The 15,784-nt window shown below is 38.8% G+C and overlaps 1 protein-coding gene across 5 annotated transcripts; it reads left to right on the plus strand.

Annotated features, from left to right (window-relative positions):
- Positions 1 to 1,012: 1,012 nt before the first annotated feature.
- gaa (alpha glucosidase) lies at positions 1,013 to 14,391 on the plus strand. Of its 5 annotated transcripts, none has more exons than XM_017461650.3 (20): positions 1,013 to 1,099; positions 1,398 to 1,986; positions 3,524 to 3,675; positions 3,826 to 3,991; positions 4,067 to 4,163; positions 4,253 to 4,372; positions 4,462 to 4,580; positions 4,763 to 4,894; positions 5,812 to 5,922; positions 7,315 to 7,428; positions 7,773 to 7,857; positions 7,945 to 8,062; positions 8,185 to 8,318; positions 9,515 to 9,666; positions 11,544 to 11,692; positions 11,848 to 11,989; positions 12,090 to 12,188; positions 12,283 to 12,447; positions 13,745 to 13,897; positions 14,202 to 14,391. In XM_017461650.3, the coding sequence occupies exons 2-20, from the start codon at positions 1,450 to 1,452 to the stop codon at positions 14,265 to 14,267; spliced, it is 2,811 nt and encodes a 936-aa protein (XP_017317139.1). In that variant the 5' UTR covers positions 1,013 to 1,099; positions 1,398 to 1,449; the 3' UTR covers positions 14,268 to 14,391. The 5 variants fall into 5 exon arrangements, with proteins under 5 accessions (XP_017317139.1, XP_017317133.1, XP_017317147.1 ...); XM_017461644.3 differs by having other exon boundaries at positions 1,016 to 1,099; positions 1,218 to 1,986; XM_017461658.3 differs by having other exon boundaries at positions 1,023 to 1,305.
- Positions 14,392 to 15,784: the final 1,393 nt, after the last annotated feature.

Below are 15,784 nucleotides of genomic sequence, written 5' to 3' on the forward strand. Positions count from 1 at the left end.
GAGTATATGTTCAAAAACGGGTAGGGTTTAAAAAAAAGAAGGAAAAACGCCACGGGTGGGTCCTGGGCAGTGTTGCCAAGTCTGTGGTTTCCCCACATAACTGGCGTTGAGCAATTCTTAGAGCAGTGGATCACAAAGTGGACTCAGTTATTTATTTTTTAGGATTTCTTACGGCGGTAGAATTCACACCCCACTATTAAGAAACGTTTTATAATTCCAGTTGAGTTCTTATATTATAGTTATTAGCTTATTTGACTGGTCACTTGAATTGAATGTGTTTAATACAAACCTTAGTAACATAAAAAAAACAACAACAGGAAGTAGGCCTATAAATAATGTCAGCTTGGACCTAGTGTATTCTGTTGGTGGAGAGATCAGAAATAAAAAGCTCCATAGCTCTAATAAACAGATGTTTTTTTTTAATTAAGTCGTTATTTAACAAAGATAAATGTATAATAATTGACATGGTGAAGCTTTCTGTAACGAGAAGTTTATTTAACATTTATGGAAAGGAGCCTCCAGTGTCAGAGTTTTGTAAAAGTCAGTAAGTTGTTGCCTTCTGGAAAGTCTTCAGCTCAGAGACCTTTGTGCTTTCTGATTGTCTTCTTAACTTCATGAGAAATAAAGCAGATGAGGGAACAACTGTTTAGAGCTGCTATATCTCCTAACAGGAACTAACATATCTTGTAGAGATTTCACAACACTCAAATGCAACTAAAAATGGTTAAAAAGCACGAAGCGTCATGTAATAATAAACTGACATTCTTAACACTTACACTTAAAGGTGTGAAGTTATTGAAAATAATCTGCTTTGAGTTGGTACTTTGCTTTAACAGCCTCGTGTTTGATTATTTTCCTTCAACAGCACTCCTTACCGTGTTATAATGCTTTAATATGTAAGGATGTTACACAGGGTTTAAAGCAGTGTGTAGAATTTAAGCGAGCAGATACTGAGTTTTGTTACTGGGCCCAATTTGGGGTTGGATTTATCGCAGACCTGGCAACTCTATTGTACGGTCTGCTATCATGTGCAAAATATTATGTCAAAGTACCAGTTCTCTGTAGGCATTTTCTGCTCATTTCTCTCATGCACACTTTGGTAAGTCCGTATATTTAGGATAAGTGACTCATTGTAAAGCAGTGCAGTGTGTTTTTGCACGCTGTGTTCTGATTGATTTATGTAATGTTTAGATTTGTATACGACCTTTTTTTTGCAGTAGTTCTCTTTTCAGTTATCCGGAAACTTTCATAGTATAGCAAGAGATCACTTGCGGAAATCCCCTGTTTGCCCTCCACAGCTCCTAAGTGAGTGTAGTCCAGCTTCACTAAGCCCCAGCCTAATCGCTCTTCACTGATCGTTTTTCTTTTTTCTATGCATTTATATGTTGGGTTCCTAGAAGATCACTTGCTTTCCAAACGTCTGAGAAGCCTGAAGATCTTCTTTGAATCATGATGATTCAGTTTGGGCTTCCACATTCAACTTATATTCTTTTAACTCTGGCACTATCATGCATACTGATCAGCCAGTTGTATCTTCACCAAACATCGACTGTAAGAGTGCCATCATCCCCAGAGTTCACAGCAATAAAAGTGCCAAAGGCCAGAGATCTGTTCAAGAACAACACCAGGAATGTTTCAAATAATCAAAATTCAAGCGAATTACCAAACCACTCCACTGTTGCTGGAAGGAACTGCGGTCTTCCTGTGGAGAAACGGTTCGATTGTGCCCGCGATCGAACCGTTGCTCAGGCGGAGTGTGAGGAACGAGGCTGTTGCTACTTGCCCCTACCCCAGTCTGAGTACAGTGGGCCGCCATGGTGCTTCTACCCTGCGTCATATCCTGGCTACCGAATGGGACCGCTTTCTCCCACACCTAGGGGTCAGTCAGCCACCCTTACTCGCATCACGCCTTCTTACCTGCCCCGAGACATCTCCACTCTGCAGCTAGAAGTGATGGAGGAGGAAGCAGGCCGCTTACACCTTACTGTAAGTAGCTGTGATTAATAGATAAAAGCATACACACAAAAAATAAATAAAGAAGTTCTTTATTTATTATTCATTCACAGAGCACAAATGCACTGTACATACCATCCATCCATACCGTTTTTCATACCGCTTATCCTATGCAGCCTGGAGCCTATCCCAGGGAACTCTGGGTATAAGGTGGGGGACACCCCGGGCGAGGTGACAACCCATCACAGCACACAATCACAAACACATTCACATACCCATTCACACACTATGGACAGTTGTCTACAAGGTGTCTACAATTCACACACTATGGACAATTGTCTACAACGCATGACTTTGACTGGGGGAGGAAACCAGAGCACCTGGAGGAAACCCTCGAAGTACAGGGAGAACACAAACTCAGAGGCGGGAATCGAACCCCCAGCCCCGGTGTTGCGATGTAAACATTCTAGAACTGTACATGCATAAGCAGCAAATAGAAATAAAATGGTAAACGAGTAAAAAGCAGCGCTGTAGATGACACAGTTGGTAGTGTTGGTGCCTCACACCTCCAGGGTCTGGGGTTGCTGTCTGTTTTGTATGCTCTTCCTGTGTGTGTATGGTTATTCCGTGTTTCCTTCATCTTCCCAAAAACCTGCTGGTAAGTGGATTATCTTCAAACCTACCACGGCCCTGACCAGGATAAAACATTTACTAAAGAAGAATGAATAATTAGCACTAAATAAAATACTTTATACTTCCTCATTGCAGTGTAATTGTAACGCATGATGTATTGCAAACTCAACATCCATCATTTTCCCATTACCAAAAAATGTAGACTGTATCCATCCATAGATTTTCCATACCACTTATCTTACATAGGGCCGCAGGGGGAGCCTGGAGACTATCCCAGGGAACTCAGCAGATAAGGGGGACACCCTGGACGGGCTGCCATCTCATCACAGGGCACAATTGCACACACATTCATGCACTACAGACAATTTGGAAATGCCAATCAGCCTACAATGCATGTCTTTGGACCGGGGGAGGAAACCAGAGTACCGGAAGGAAGCCCCTAAAGCATTGATAACATACAACCTTTGCACACACAGGGTGGAGGCGGGATTTGAACCCCAAACACAGCAAGTGCGAGGCAAACGTGCTAACCACTGAACCACCATGCCCCCAAAATGTAGACTACAGTGTAAATAAAGCGTATAGAATGAGCACATTTACACCTTCCATAACTTTATTCCGGTTAAGGTCTTAGTGGACTTGGGTGGCCTGAAGTCCACCACATGTCATGATGTACACACACACATTTTGAGTAACCAGTTCACCTCTGGGCATGTTTTTGGGAGGCTGGAGGAAACCCGGGAACCTGGGAGGAACCCGGACTGAGGATGTGCAAAACTCTACACAGACAGTAACCTGAGCTCAGAATCAAACTAGGGACCCTGGAGCTGTGAGGTGGCAATGTTACCCACTGACTACTCCATTTTCCTGAAAGCTTTAGTCTGAAATGTAGAACAATAACTGGTATAATAATATGATTTCCCCCCCCATATAACAGCTGAAGGATCCCTCATCAACTCGATATGAAGTTCCCTTTGTTAGAGTGCCATCCAGTAGACGTACAGACATGCAAGACTTCCTCTATGATGTGGACTTTCAGTCAGACCCATTCGGCTTTGTGGTGCGTCGCAGATCCAATGGCCGAGTGCTGTGAGTGTGCTCTACAATTTTAATTGTTTCATTGAGGATGAATGAATAAACCAGTGTTACCTCACGGGCTGGTATGAATAACACTGATTCTGAATTTGTGGAATTCCACATGTACAATGTTCGGGTCTTTTTGTGATATGTGCACATTAGACTGAACACCACTGTAGCACCGCTCCTGTTTGCAGACCAGTACCTGCAACTCTCCACCTCTCTGGCATCTACTTTCATCTCTGGATTTGGGGAGCACTACACACACCTGACGCTGGATCTCAACTGGACCTCTGTCACTCTGTGGAACAGAGATATGGCACCACATGTGGGTACTTCATCGAGCGAGCCTCCGTTTTAAAAGCGTTCTGGTACCATTATGCTAATATATGACTATTTGCAGAGCAATGCCAACCTTTACGGTTCCCATCCATTCTGCTTAGTTCAAGAGGGTGATGGTCAGGCTTATGGCATCTTCCTTCTTAATAGCAATGCAATGGGTGAGGCAATGGACCCTTTGAAGTTTTAAGTACATTTTTTTCACAATATATTCTGTGAATTATATGTGTTCTCCTATGTGTCTGTGTAGAAGTAGCACTGCAGCCCATGCCAGCACTGACCTGGGTGACCATCGGAGGAATTCTGGACATCTACATCTTCTTAGGCCCTGATCCACAGAGCGTAGTCCGCCAGTACCATGAGGTTATTGGTGTGAAGTGTTTAAGTTTCATTTACGCTGCATTTCAACACACAGAATCCTAGTCAGGGTTTATGACTTTCTTGTAACCTTATCCTAAGGTTATCCCATGATGCCTCCTTATTGGTCTTTGGGGTTCCACCTCTGCCGATGGGGCTACACCTCCACCATTATGACCAGAGCTGTGGTGCAGCGGATGCAGCAAGCCCATTTTCCTCTCGTATGTAATGTATAGATTTACAAATATGCATTGCAGGATTTCCTTCATTACTTTGCATTGCAGGCACCAAAAATAAATTGTGTTTATAAGAAAAGTTAGTTAAAACTTATTATTTAAAAATGTTTCAGGAAATATTACAACATCCTTAAACGGAATAACAATTTAAACTGGTGCGCCACTAGGACGTGCAATGGAATGATCTTGATTATGCTGACAAGAAGCGAGTCTTCACCTTTGACCCACAGAGGTTTGGAGACTTGCCTGAGATGGTGCAAGAGTTCCATGAGCAGGGACTGAAGTATGTGCTTATTGTGGTAAGTGGGTTAGTTGCATCTGAATGGAATTTCAATAAATCAGTGATATGGGTTGTATATAGCCTGTCTATATAAGATATGGACTGTTAAAAACACAAGGGTGCATTTAAAGTTGCCTTAAAAGTTATGAAATTATACAACAGTTAGTTTCAGTCCACTAATTTGATTGGTCGAGCAGCATTCCATGAGTATAACCACACTGGGATGTTTCACTGTGTGTATCACTCTGCTGTGTTCGCCACGTAAATTTCCACTTCCTAGTTCGAAATGGTTACTACAGTAGAGTTAGCGATATTATCAGCAGACATGGCAAACAATACTTGCCATGGATAAAACTTTTGGCGTAAAATATGAAAGCTCGTCAGATGAAGATGAAAAGGAAGAATGGAAGCACCTTTAAAGTCCCTGTGGAGTGCTTTGAAACACATAGCATTATTTGATGTCATTTTCACTGAACCAGGAAGTCAGGGCGGAACATATCAAGTGGCTCCGCCCTCTTTTTAAATAGCTAATAGTGTTTAGCTTAGCTCACTGCCAGGAAACTCAACGGTTGGGGCAGGACACTTCAGATTCTAGTAAGCATTTGATTGGACAGGAGATCTGATGAGAAGAAGAAGTGCAGAGTGATGTCATCAAAATAGTTGATTATTGGTGGTAGAGAAAGACCATACATTTTTAATGCATATATCTTCTAAATATGAATTTTGGCATTGTTTTGGAACACGCTAGCTTATAGATTACCTTAAAGCTAAAAGTACTAAAAGGCACAAAACTTCCATTTTGATTTCATGCGGACTTTAACAGGGATGTACAAATCAGTGTGGGTTCCAAGACTCCCTTTCTGCAGTCTGCTCTTGATAGGTAGTGTGTACAGTATATAAATACAGTCATAACAGCAGTCTGTGGTTCTGTTTTAGGATCCAGGCATCAGTAGTACGAGTCCTCCAGGTTCATACAAACCCTTCGATGATGGACAGCAGCGGGGTGTTTTCATCAAAAACCTGACAGGACAAACACTTATTGGGAAGGTGGGTGCTTCTTCGAACTTAAAGAGAGGGAAGAGAATTTCAAGCGTGAAATTAGAAAAAAAATAATTGAAAAATAATCTCATCATAGTTTTATTGTAATCTCATTTAAAAAAATTATATGATAACATTTCAGTTTTTGCAGTGTCCCTGTGAGAGTTTATAAGCAGCACCCCAGCTACCATTTTTTGGTTATCAGACCATTTTATGAATATTTATTTTATGAGTTCTAGGAACATCTGGTTCCAGAAAACATTTTTATTCACTTGTAGATTCACCTCCAACATTGACACAACATTAATGTTCATTTTTCCATAATGTTAGTTTTTGTGTAACCTCGAGATGCAAACCAATATCACAGCATTTGTTTTTGTAAATTATACCACATTGCTGATTATACCACAAATCTGATTGGTCAGAAGGTATTGGTTCATTTCCTATAGCGGCAGCTCTGACAGTAGTTCTGTGTGTGTGTATATATATATATATATATATATTTATATATATATATATATATATATATATATATATATATATATATACACATATATATATGTATGAAGAATATTATTTTGGAAGGAGTATCCAGTGTCAGAGCTTTGTAACAGAGGTAGAGTCTTCAGGACAAAGGTTATTATGATTTGTCTATAACATGACTTATGAATGTTTATAAGAAACAAATGCAGCTAGAGAGTAGAAGAGAGTGGCCTGGTGAGGAAACAGTTTTTTACTCTATATCTGTTATAGCATAATTGGACAACATTAAATATAACTATAAATAGATAAAACATACAACGTGTCATTCTTTAAGTTCGTAATAACATACATAACAATGTAATCATTGGTGAATTGGTGTGGTATAAGAGAAATAATTGGTAGCTCTGTGGTTAAGGTGTTGGTCTACTGCTCAGAAGGTCATGAGATCAAATCTCAGCACCACCCAGCTGACATTGTTGTGCCCTTAACTCTCATATGCTCAGCTATATGAGTGAGCTAAATGTAAGTCACTATGGATAAGGCATCTGCCAAATACCGTAAATGAATAAAATACTTCATAACATGTTGTTATAATATTAACATGGTGTTTTATTCCTGTTAACATTAACATTGCAGTCTAATCTATTTAAACATGTTGAATACTTATTGAACATTTTAATAAAGTTCTCTATTAGCTAGGATTTAGGGGGGCATGGTGGCTTAGTAGTTAGCACGTTTGCCTTGCACCTCTGGGGTTGCCTCAATCTTATGTAGGATAAGCGGTATGGAAAGTGGATGGATGGATTAGCTGGGATTTATTTCAACATTTTGATTTACTGCACCAGAATGTATTTGATATTTGAGGCTTAACATGCTTTTATGTGTATTTATGTGTTTGTGTGTGTGTGTGTGTATCAGGTATGGCCTGGACCAACAGCATTCCCAGACTTCACTAATCCAGATACAGTGAGCTGGTGGGAAGAGTGCATCAGAGACTTCCATGCCAATGTGTCACTTGATGGCCTCTGGATAGTGAGTCTGAATTCACTATTTCATTACAGTTACATTTATATAGCGCTTTTCGAGACACTCAAAGTGCTTTATATAGTATGGGGGAGAAATCTCCTCAACCACCACTAGTGTGTAGCATCCACCCGGATGATGCGACGGCAGTCATAGTGTGCCAGAACGACCACCACACACCAGCTATTAGTGGAGAGGAGAGAGTGTCTATTTTTTTCCTTAACCATGGAGTTATTCGTGTATCTGGATTGACTGAAAGTGTTAATAAGGCTAAAGTGCACTCCATGTTGTTTGCAGTCTGTCTTCCTGTCATTAGCTACTCATTTGCTGTAACTGTCACACTATGTCAACAGGATATGAATGAACCTGCTAGTTTTGTTCAGGGTTCGGTGCATGGATGCCCAAACACAGACCTAGAGAGTCCACCTTATACTCCAGGTCATCAGGTTTTTTTGTACTTAACACATCTTCATTTAAAAAGTATCCCACTATGGCTTATATAAGGACACATTTCTGCTTTCACAGATGTTATAGGAGGTCAGTTAAACTCGGGCACTCTGTGTATGAACAGTCAACAAGCATTGTCTTCTCATTACAACCTACACAACCTGTATGGACTGACTGAGGCTATTGCCACCTACAGGTCAGACATGGTATTAATTGTCTTATTGACATTATTATCAATACTTGTCAAGGAGATCAAATTTAATTTGTAGCTTGTGTCTGGTTAATCGATTGTCTTGTCTTTTTCTGGCACTTACTCAGTGCGTTGCTGAAAGCAAGAGGCTCTCGGCCGTTCGTGCTCTCCCGCTCCTCTTTCCCAGGACTGGGCCGTTTCTCAGGTCACTGGACAGGAGATGTGCGTAGTGACTGGGAGCAACTGCGATACTCTATCCCCGGTGAGGAAGAATGAAAAGCTGTAGACTACTGTCCTCTACAGTAATGGTGTATGATAATATGACAGAAATACAGTTGAGTGCAAAACGTCGACTTTTGGCTCACCTACATTTTATTTTCAGCTTCCAGGAGTTATTTTTATTTGAGGATAAATTGTAAAAAAAAAACAAAAAAAAAAAACAGGTGATCAGGTGATGAAAAAAATCTTTTTTTTTTTTTTTTATCCTAGTCAAACCTTGCAAACATTTGCACCAAACTATATCATACCATAATATTGAACTGACAATACACAATATGCTTTTGAATGCTTGATTCTGATTGGTCAGAATGGTATCAATTGTTTTTCTATAACAGGATAGCTCTGAGAGTGGTACATGGTTCAAGTAACAGGTTTTTCAGTTGTTCATGTTGTGAAATTTTCTACAGGGAGATGTTAGCTTTTTTGGAAGGAGTCTTCAGTGTCAGCGCTTTATAACGGGCAGATGCAAAGCTGTTTTCTGACACAGGAAAGTCTTCAGGATGTAGGGCTTTGCGTTTTCTTGGTTACTTAAGCTCAGTAAAAAAAATTCTTCTTGTTAACTCTAAAAGAAAGAAAAAAAGAGGTTGGTGATGGATAACAGGAACAAACTTTTTTCCTGGACATTTTACAATGGTAAATGTAACTATAAATGTATAAAAAGTATGATGATTTTTTTTTCTCATTGTTATCATGATTTTTTTGTGGTATAAAAGGAATAAAACAATAAAATAATTGATATTCAATTGTTAATTGAATAAAAATACTGTTATAGGAAAAGAATCAACTTTATTGCATCACCTTGTCATTGATCATTTTACTATAAAAGCATTTTTATTCCTTGCTTAATGTTAAGTATTAACATTATTAAATAATTTTTATTATTTACTATAAATCAATTATTTAACTTGAAAAAGGAGGAACATTCCCTACTGTACAGTTTCTTGCTTTCCCTGCTTCTACATAAGTAATTATCAGCCATCTCAAAATGATGAAAGTCTTTACATGTTACTTTTTTAAAAAAGCATTTATGATGCCTAATCTGAGTCTCATCTCATGTTCTGAGGCTTTTTGACTCATACTTGAAGTGAGAGTTTAAGATTGTTGAACTGAGAAAAGTTGTGAGTATTGAGTATATTTGAAGCTGTCTGTGGTTTGTGTGTGTGTGTTTGTGTGTTGTAGCTGTGCTGCTGTTCGGGCTGTACGGGGTTCCTCTGGTTGGGGCAGATGTGTGTGGATTCGAAGGCGACACTAACGAGGAGCTGTGTGTGCGCTGGACTCAGATGGGTGCCTTCTATCCATTCATGAGGAACCACAATGATAGACCTAATGCTGTGAGATAAAAAAAACACAACCCTACAGGACACCAACACACAAAATGAACTTATTCCAGGTTGACCTTTGGTACATTGTTTTAAGTCAGGACTATGTAACTGTATCCTGACTATAATATACTGTATACTGTGTTGTATTATAGATGTGGAAACTTTAACCCATGCCTGTGTGACGTCTGACTTGAAATGAAACGTCTGACTAGGAAATGAGAACATTTGTAGTAACCAAAAACTAAAAATCTTAATTAATAATAACACTTTATAAGAGTTGATCTTAAAATGTGTAAACATCAGACCTAGTGTAATTGGACTAGCATGGCTAAGCCCTCTCTCGCTCTGCCATAAAAACATGGCTTACAGTACGTTGTCTTGTTTACTGTTAACAAATGGCTTATAGTGGATTGTTTTTGACTTTTGAATTATTTTTTTTACTTTAAAAAGCATTCGTAAGTGAAAATACACAGAAGAATATGACGTAGTGAGGCTAGGTCTGATTTCTTTCCAGCCTGGACTGAAGTCTAAGACAGAATATCTTTGACAGTCGTGTCAGGTGATTAAACAGAGATAAACACTTCAACATCAGCAGTGATTGAGAAGGGGCATGTGGAATACGATAGTGAGTGTAGTAGACAGGTATTTTCTCAATCAGTGATTTTTAAAAAAAAATGCCTTTGGAGAACATAGAAGTCAATAACTAAGGAGACATCGTACAGGGGGCATGGCGGCTTAGTGGTTAGCATATTTGCCTCACACCTCCAGGGTTGGGGGTTCGAATCTTGCCTCAACCATGTGTGTGCAGAGTTTGCATGTTCTCCCCATGTTTCGGGGGTTTCCTCCAGGTACTCCGGTTTCCTCCCTCAGTCCAAAGACATGCATTGTAGGCTGCTTAGTATTTCTAAATTATCCGTAGTGTGTGAACGTGTGTGTGATTGTGGCCTGCAATGGGTTGGCACCCTGTCCAGGGTGTACCCTGCCTTGTGTCCCGAGTTCTCCAGGCTCCCCCCACAACGTTGCGTATTATAAGAGGTATGGAAAATGGATGGAATGGATAGATATTAGAGATGCACCGATACTAAATTTCTCAGCCAATACCGATAACTGATTATTCAGAGTGATATCAATAGGCCGATAGCAATAACCGATCCCGATAGTTCTGCCTTTTATGCCTTCTTATAAATGAATAATAATAAATTCCACAATTCTGAAAGAAATGCAAATAAAAACTTGATACACCCTGGACAGGGTGCCAATCCATCGCAGGGTAATACACTACTCTACAAATATATTTTTCTGTGCAATATTTTTTGTTAACTCACCTTCGTTTAAATCTTTCAACGGTGTACTGGTGTTTTCTTTCAGCTCAAGCAGCGCGGCAAAAAAAAAAAGCTTTACTGCTGCAGCGTCCGGTGTAAAATTGTATCAGTGCAGAGCTTACAGAGATTACAAACTGCAGTTTTGTCGTCATTCCACACAAGAGACATCATCTTTACACACAGCACGAAATTGATATTTTCCTGCCCTTTTTTGATTGACAGTTTATAATCAGCCCTGATCATCGGATGTTTTTAAACTATCAGCCGATAGAAAAATTGCCTTTAATAATAATCGGTATCGGCCGATACATCGGTGCATCTCTAATGGACGTTGTCTGAACATTTCAAGCAGAGAATTTGTATTTAAAAAGTTAAAAGAAGCAATCATCAGTAGTGTTGTCTTTCAGTGAGTATATGTTCCTGTGTGCATGGGTAATCTTGTATGCCTGTAATTAAGCCCTGTGCTAAAAGGCTCAACCATAGTCGAATTCTTTATCCCTCCCATTCTATTATAAACCATCTATGTACTATGTACTTATTGTTTTATGTTTTTGTGTATCCTAGCCCCAGGAGCCTTATGTATTTGGACAGCAGGCCCAGGCAGCCATGAGGAATGTGCTGATGCTCAGATACGCTCTTCTACCCTACCTGTACACACTTTTCCACCATGCACACACCTCAGCCAGCACTGTAGCAAGACCCCTCTTTATGGAGTATGAAGCTCAGTTCCTAAATCAATAACATTTAGTAAAATCGCACAAAGTGAAACGTTTTTGAAGCAATTTTGTTAAATCAAGCGTGTTAGTTTAGACTGACATGAGAGCAGGCGATCATTTATTTCTTCTAATTTCCTTCTGCTTCTTCCCAGGTTCCCATCTGATCCAAACTGTCTGAAGATAGATAGGCAGTTCCTGTGGGGGAGTTCTCTGCTCATTAGTCCAGTCCTAGATCAGGGAGTTGTGGATTTGGCAGCGTATCTCCCCCCTGCGATGTGGTATAGTCTGCACAATGTAAACCCCATTCTAATGCTCATAAGTTTTTGCATATATCACATCTCTAATCCATAGTAGGATCACTCATGACCTCATCTCATCCTGTGTTATACTGCAGGGCCAACCTTACAACAGCAAGGGCCAGTACCTGCTCCTTCCAGCTCCACTAGATACCATCAACGTCCATGTGAGAGGGGGCTATATTATTCCACAACAGGTACTTCAGTCCACATGTTGTTAAAATATGACCTCTGTTAGCATCATACATGTTTCCTTCATATGTAGTCATCATTATCTGCACATTTGTTCAGGTGCCTGCATTGACAACCTCAGCCTCACGCAGTAACCCCTTCGTCCTGACGGTGGCACTCTGCTCACAGGGCCAGGCCAAAGGGGAGCTGTTCTGGGACGACGGGGACAGCCTAGACACATTTGAGCGTGGAGATTACTCATATGTTAGCTTCATGGCAGAACAGGTAGGGCTGTTTTTAAATTTGAAATGATACGTTATTTACATCATGAATTTAGGGGTTTGGGCACAGAAGAACGTTGTGAGTTCAATTCCTTGAATTGCGAGGAAGGCACTGTTTAAAGCATCTACCAAGTAATAAATGTAAAACATTGGGGCTGTCAAAGTTAACGTGTTAATGCAGTCCATTATTATTACCATTATCTTTTCAACCACGTTAATGCAGTTAATCTCATCAATCGATCTCATTTGAACTTCTAGACCAGGGGTCCTCCAAATTGTTTACAGCTAGGGACCCCTTTAACTGTAAACAACAAACTCACGAACCCCCTCAGTAAGGTTTTATTAACTGTACAATACTAGAGAATCAAATAATGAATCTAATAATTAATCTCTGAACCTTCCAAACATTCCACTCCTATTTTTATTAATATTGTCATCAGTTTCTAGTTAACATTATTTATACGCACTACCTGTACTATTCAAAAAGCAGGTTTATTAATAATAAATAAAATATAACAATTGACAACAGCAAACAATGACTAGTCATGATTAATTATTTGAATTATAAACACATTTGAATTTTGATATTAATAAATATAATCATTTTTCCTACACTATTTTCTTAACTAACATCAAATTTCAGTGAAGTGTTGGTAAAAGTGAGTAAAAGGAACAGTTTTATGAGCATTTCATATAATCTAATTAAAGTGTAATTTACCTATATTTTTGGTATCTATTATATGACGATGTACAGTTAAGTGCAATCTATTGTACACCATTGGGACAAAATGAAAAAGATAACAACAAGACCTTCACATTCATACATTTCAAAACTAACGAACAGGGTAAAACCATATTAATAGGTTGGGGGTTTTTTTAAACTCAGTTTTTAGCTCCCTTTTAGAATATCATAAAAAAAAAAATGTCTAATAACCTGTATGCTCACCATTTAGACCTGCCTCCAACCTCTTTCTTATCCTCTGAACAGTTTTTCGGATCTTTTTAGTTGTAATATTTGCCATCATTGTGATAACTGCCACATTTTTGGCCAATTTTGCACACTGTTCTTCACATAGCTTCACATAGCTTAATGGGTAGCACGTTTGCCTCGCACTTCAGATTAATTAGAGCAACACTTGAAAACAAACCAAATGAAAAAGGACATATACCTCTTGTGGTTTGTTTTTGTTCTCGTGTTTGTTATATTTGCTGGAACTAGATCAATTCATTATTTAATGCCAAATACATGTGGTTAATCATGATTGTTGATAGGAGCACTAACTTATGGTTTATGACTTTAGTCACAGCTGGTGGGTGAGCCATTAAAACTGAATGGAGCTCTGGATGGTTTAGTTGTGGGAGAGGTGCGTGTGTTTGGAGTGCCAACTCCTCCTACAGGAGTGTGGGCTAATGGGAAACAAGTGAGGGATTTCTCTTACACCACAGACACCAAGGTAAAGCATCTACAGTACATCAATAAATTAGTATGAAGGAGGAGTAATTCAGATTTGTACTACGGTACCACTCATATTGATGTAGTGGACAATGAGTTAAAACTTGAGACATAATATCGGTTAGCATGTTAGTGTTATTTGACATTTCTAAAATATCTCATTTTGAGGTGTCTTTAACGTATGTTTTAACTATAAAATATGTTTCCTAAATCAGGCCTTTTCTATTGTAGACTCTTGCTGATAGTTTACAAAGTAAGGTTAAACTCACATATCTATATTAATGTTTGATTTTGTATGTGTGTAGGTTCTTACAGTGTCGAATCTGGCCCTGCTGATATCAGAGACATTCACGGTGCAGTGGAGTTTATGAAATTTCTGCTGTTCTCTCATTGCTAAATAATGGAATAACTACTAATGTGACTGTAATGATGGGAATGCCACATGTCATATGTCAACTGCACTGGATGTTTTGTAGTTCAATTTTTATATATATATATATATATATATATATATATATATATATATATATATATATATACTCAATAAACTTTACATACATTATTACAGTGTGTATTCTATTTGACGTTTTGAATTGAGCCAGATGATTTTTTATCCACAAAATGCATTACGGTAAAGCTGATTAAAACAGAATCAAGCTATAGTGTGTGTGTGCGTGTGTTTGTGTGTGTGTGTATATATATATATATATATATATATATATATATATATATATATATATATATTATGTGCGACAGGTTTGGGTGAATACATTTTAAGTTCTGATGGATTTTTAATGTCAGCATTGATTGATCTGTCGGAGACTGACCACAACATGAGAGCATAGAGTGACAATGATCCCTGAAAATGGCTTAAAACGGACATAGTAAATCTCTATAGTCACATTTATATGAAATATTAATGATAAAGTACTCACAACTGAGTGCTCAAAAACTGTAACTAGTGCTGTGGATGAAGAATCCAAATACGCAGTATACTGTACCTTCCTTATATTTCTCTCCCTTTACTTTTGGAAGATCTCAAAAATGTGTATTATTTAGTGAATTGCTGAGATAAACAACTTGCACACTCTATATCATCCAGTTTAAGCATGACAAACTGCACTGCTGTTTAAATGACTCACAAGTCCTCTTTTGGAATAATGATAAATGTACATGTTTAAATTCCATTGTATCTGGAAAAATGTGAGCTTACAAAAGTCAAATTTGCTTGTATCCAGGATCTCAATCAAATGAAGCAAACTGAGATTCTCAAACTATAATACTAATTTGATTTTCTTTTAGGATTTTCTTTGATGTCAGCAAATGCTGAAAATTAGAGTCAGTGGCATTCTTTTGGTTTTTATCTCTGCTTCAGCTCATCATCTCCATCTCAGTGTATAACTGCATGGTCGGTGTGAAACATATCTATATCATTTTTATATGTGTTTGAATTTTTGCTCAGAATATTTGCAAACTGAATTGTGGTTGACTGGCTACGCTAAATTGTCCTATGTGTGAATGTGTGTGTGCACATGGTGTCCTATGATGGACAGGCATCCCATCCAGGATGTTTTCCCACCTCGTGCCGAATGTTCCCAGGATGAGATCGTAACCAGGATACAGCGGTTATGAAGATGCATGGATGAATATTTAAAAATGACACTTACTTCAGACAAGCTAGAATTGTCTGTGGCCTCTGAATGGGAGGGCTGACATTACGCTCTATCTCTTACTCTCCTGTCAATCACAGCAACGCTAGCCAATCGTGGCTGTCTCTGAGTATGTGAAAGAGGGCAGATAGAGCGTTCCTCCAAGTATGTTACACTGCCCTGTGACTTAGTTCGAAAAGATGCATTTGGCTTGCTTCATGTGACTTGGAGAAAGCATG

The sequence above is a fragment of the Ictalurus punctatus genome, chromosome 2, assembly GCF_001660625.3.
Source record: "Ictalurus punctatus breed USDA103 chromosome 2, Coco_2.0, whole genome shotgun sequence".
Taxonomy (NCBI): Eukaryota; Metazoa; Chordata; class Actinopteri; order Siluriformes; family Ictaluridae; genus Ictalurus; species Ictalurus punctatus.

Bases quoted from the DNA above. Each gene is read 5' to 3' on its own strand.
- gaa (XM_017461650.3), top strand. From the start codon at position 1,450: ATGATGATTCAGTTTGGGCTTCCACATTCAACTTATATTCTTTTAACT. The intron at 8,063-8,184 runs GTCAGACATGGT...GCACTTACTCAG, and splicing joins GAGGCTATTGCCACCTACAG to TGCGTTGCTGAAAGCAAGAG. The intron at 13,898-14,201 runs GTAAAGCATCTA...GTATGTGTGTAG, and splicing joins CTTACACCACAGACACCAAG to GTTCTTACAGTGTCGAATCT.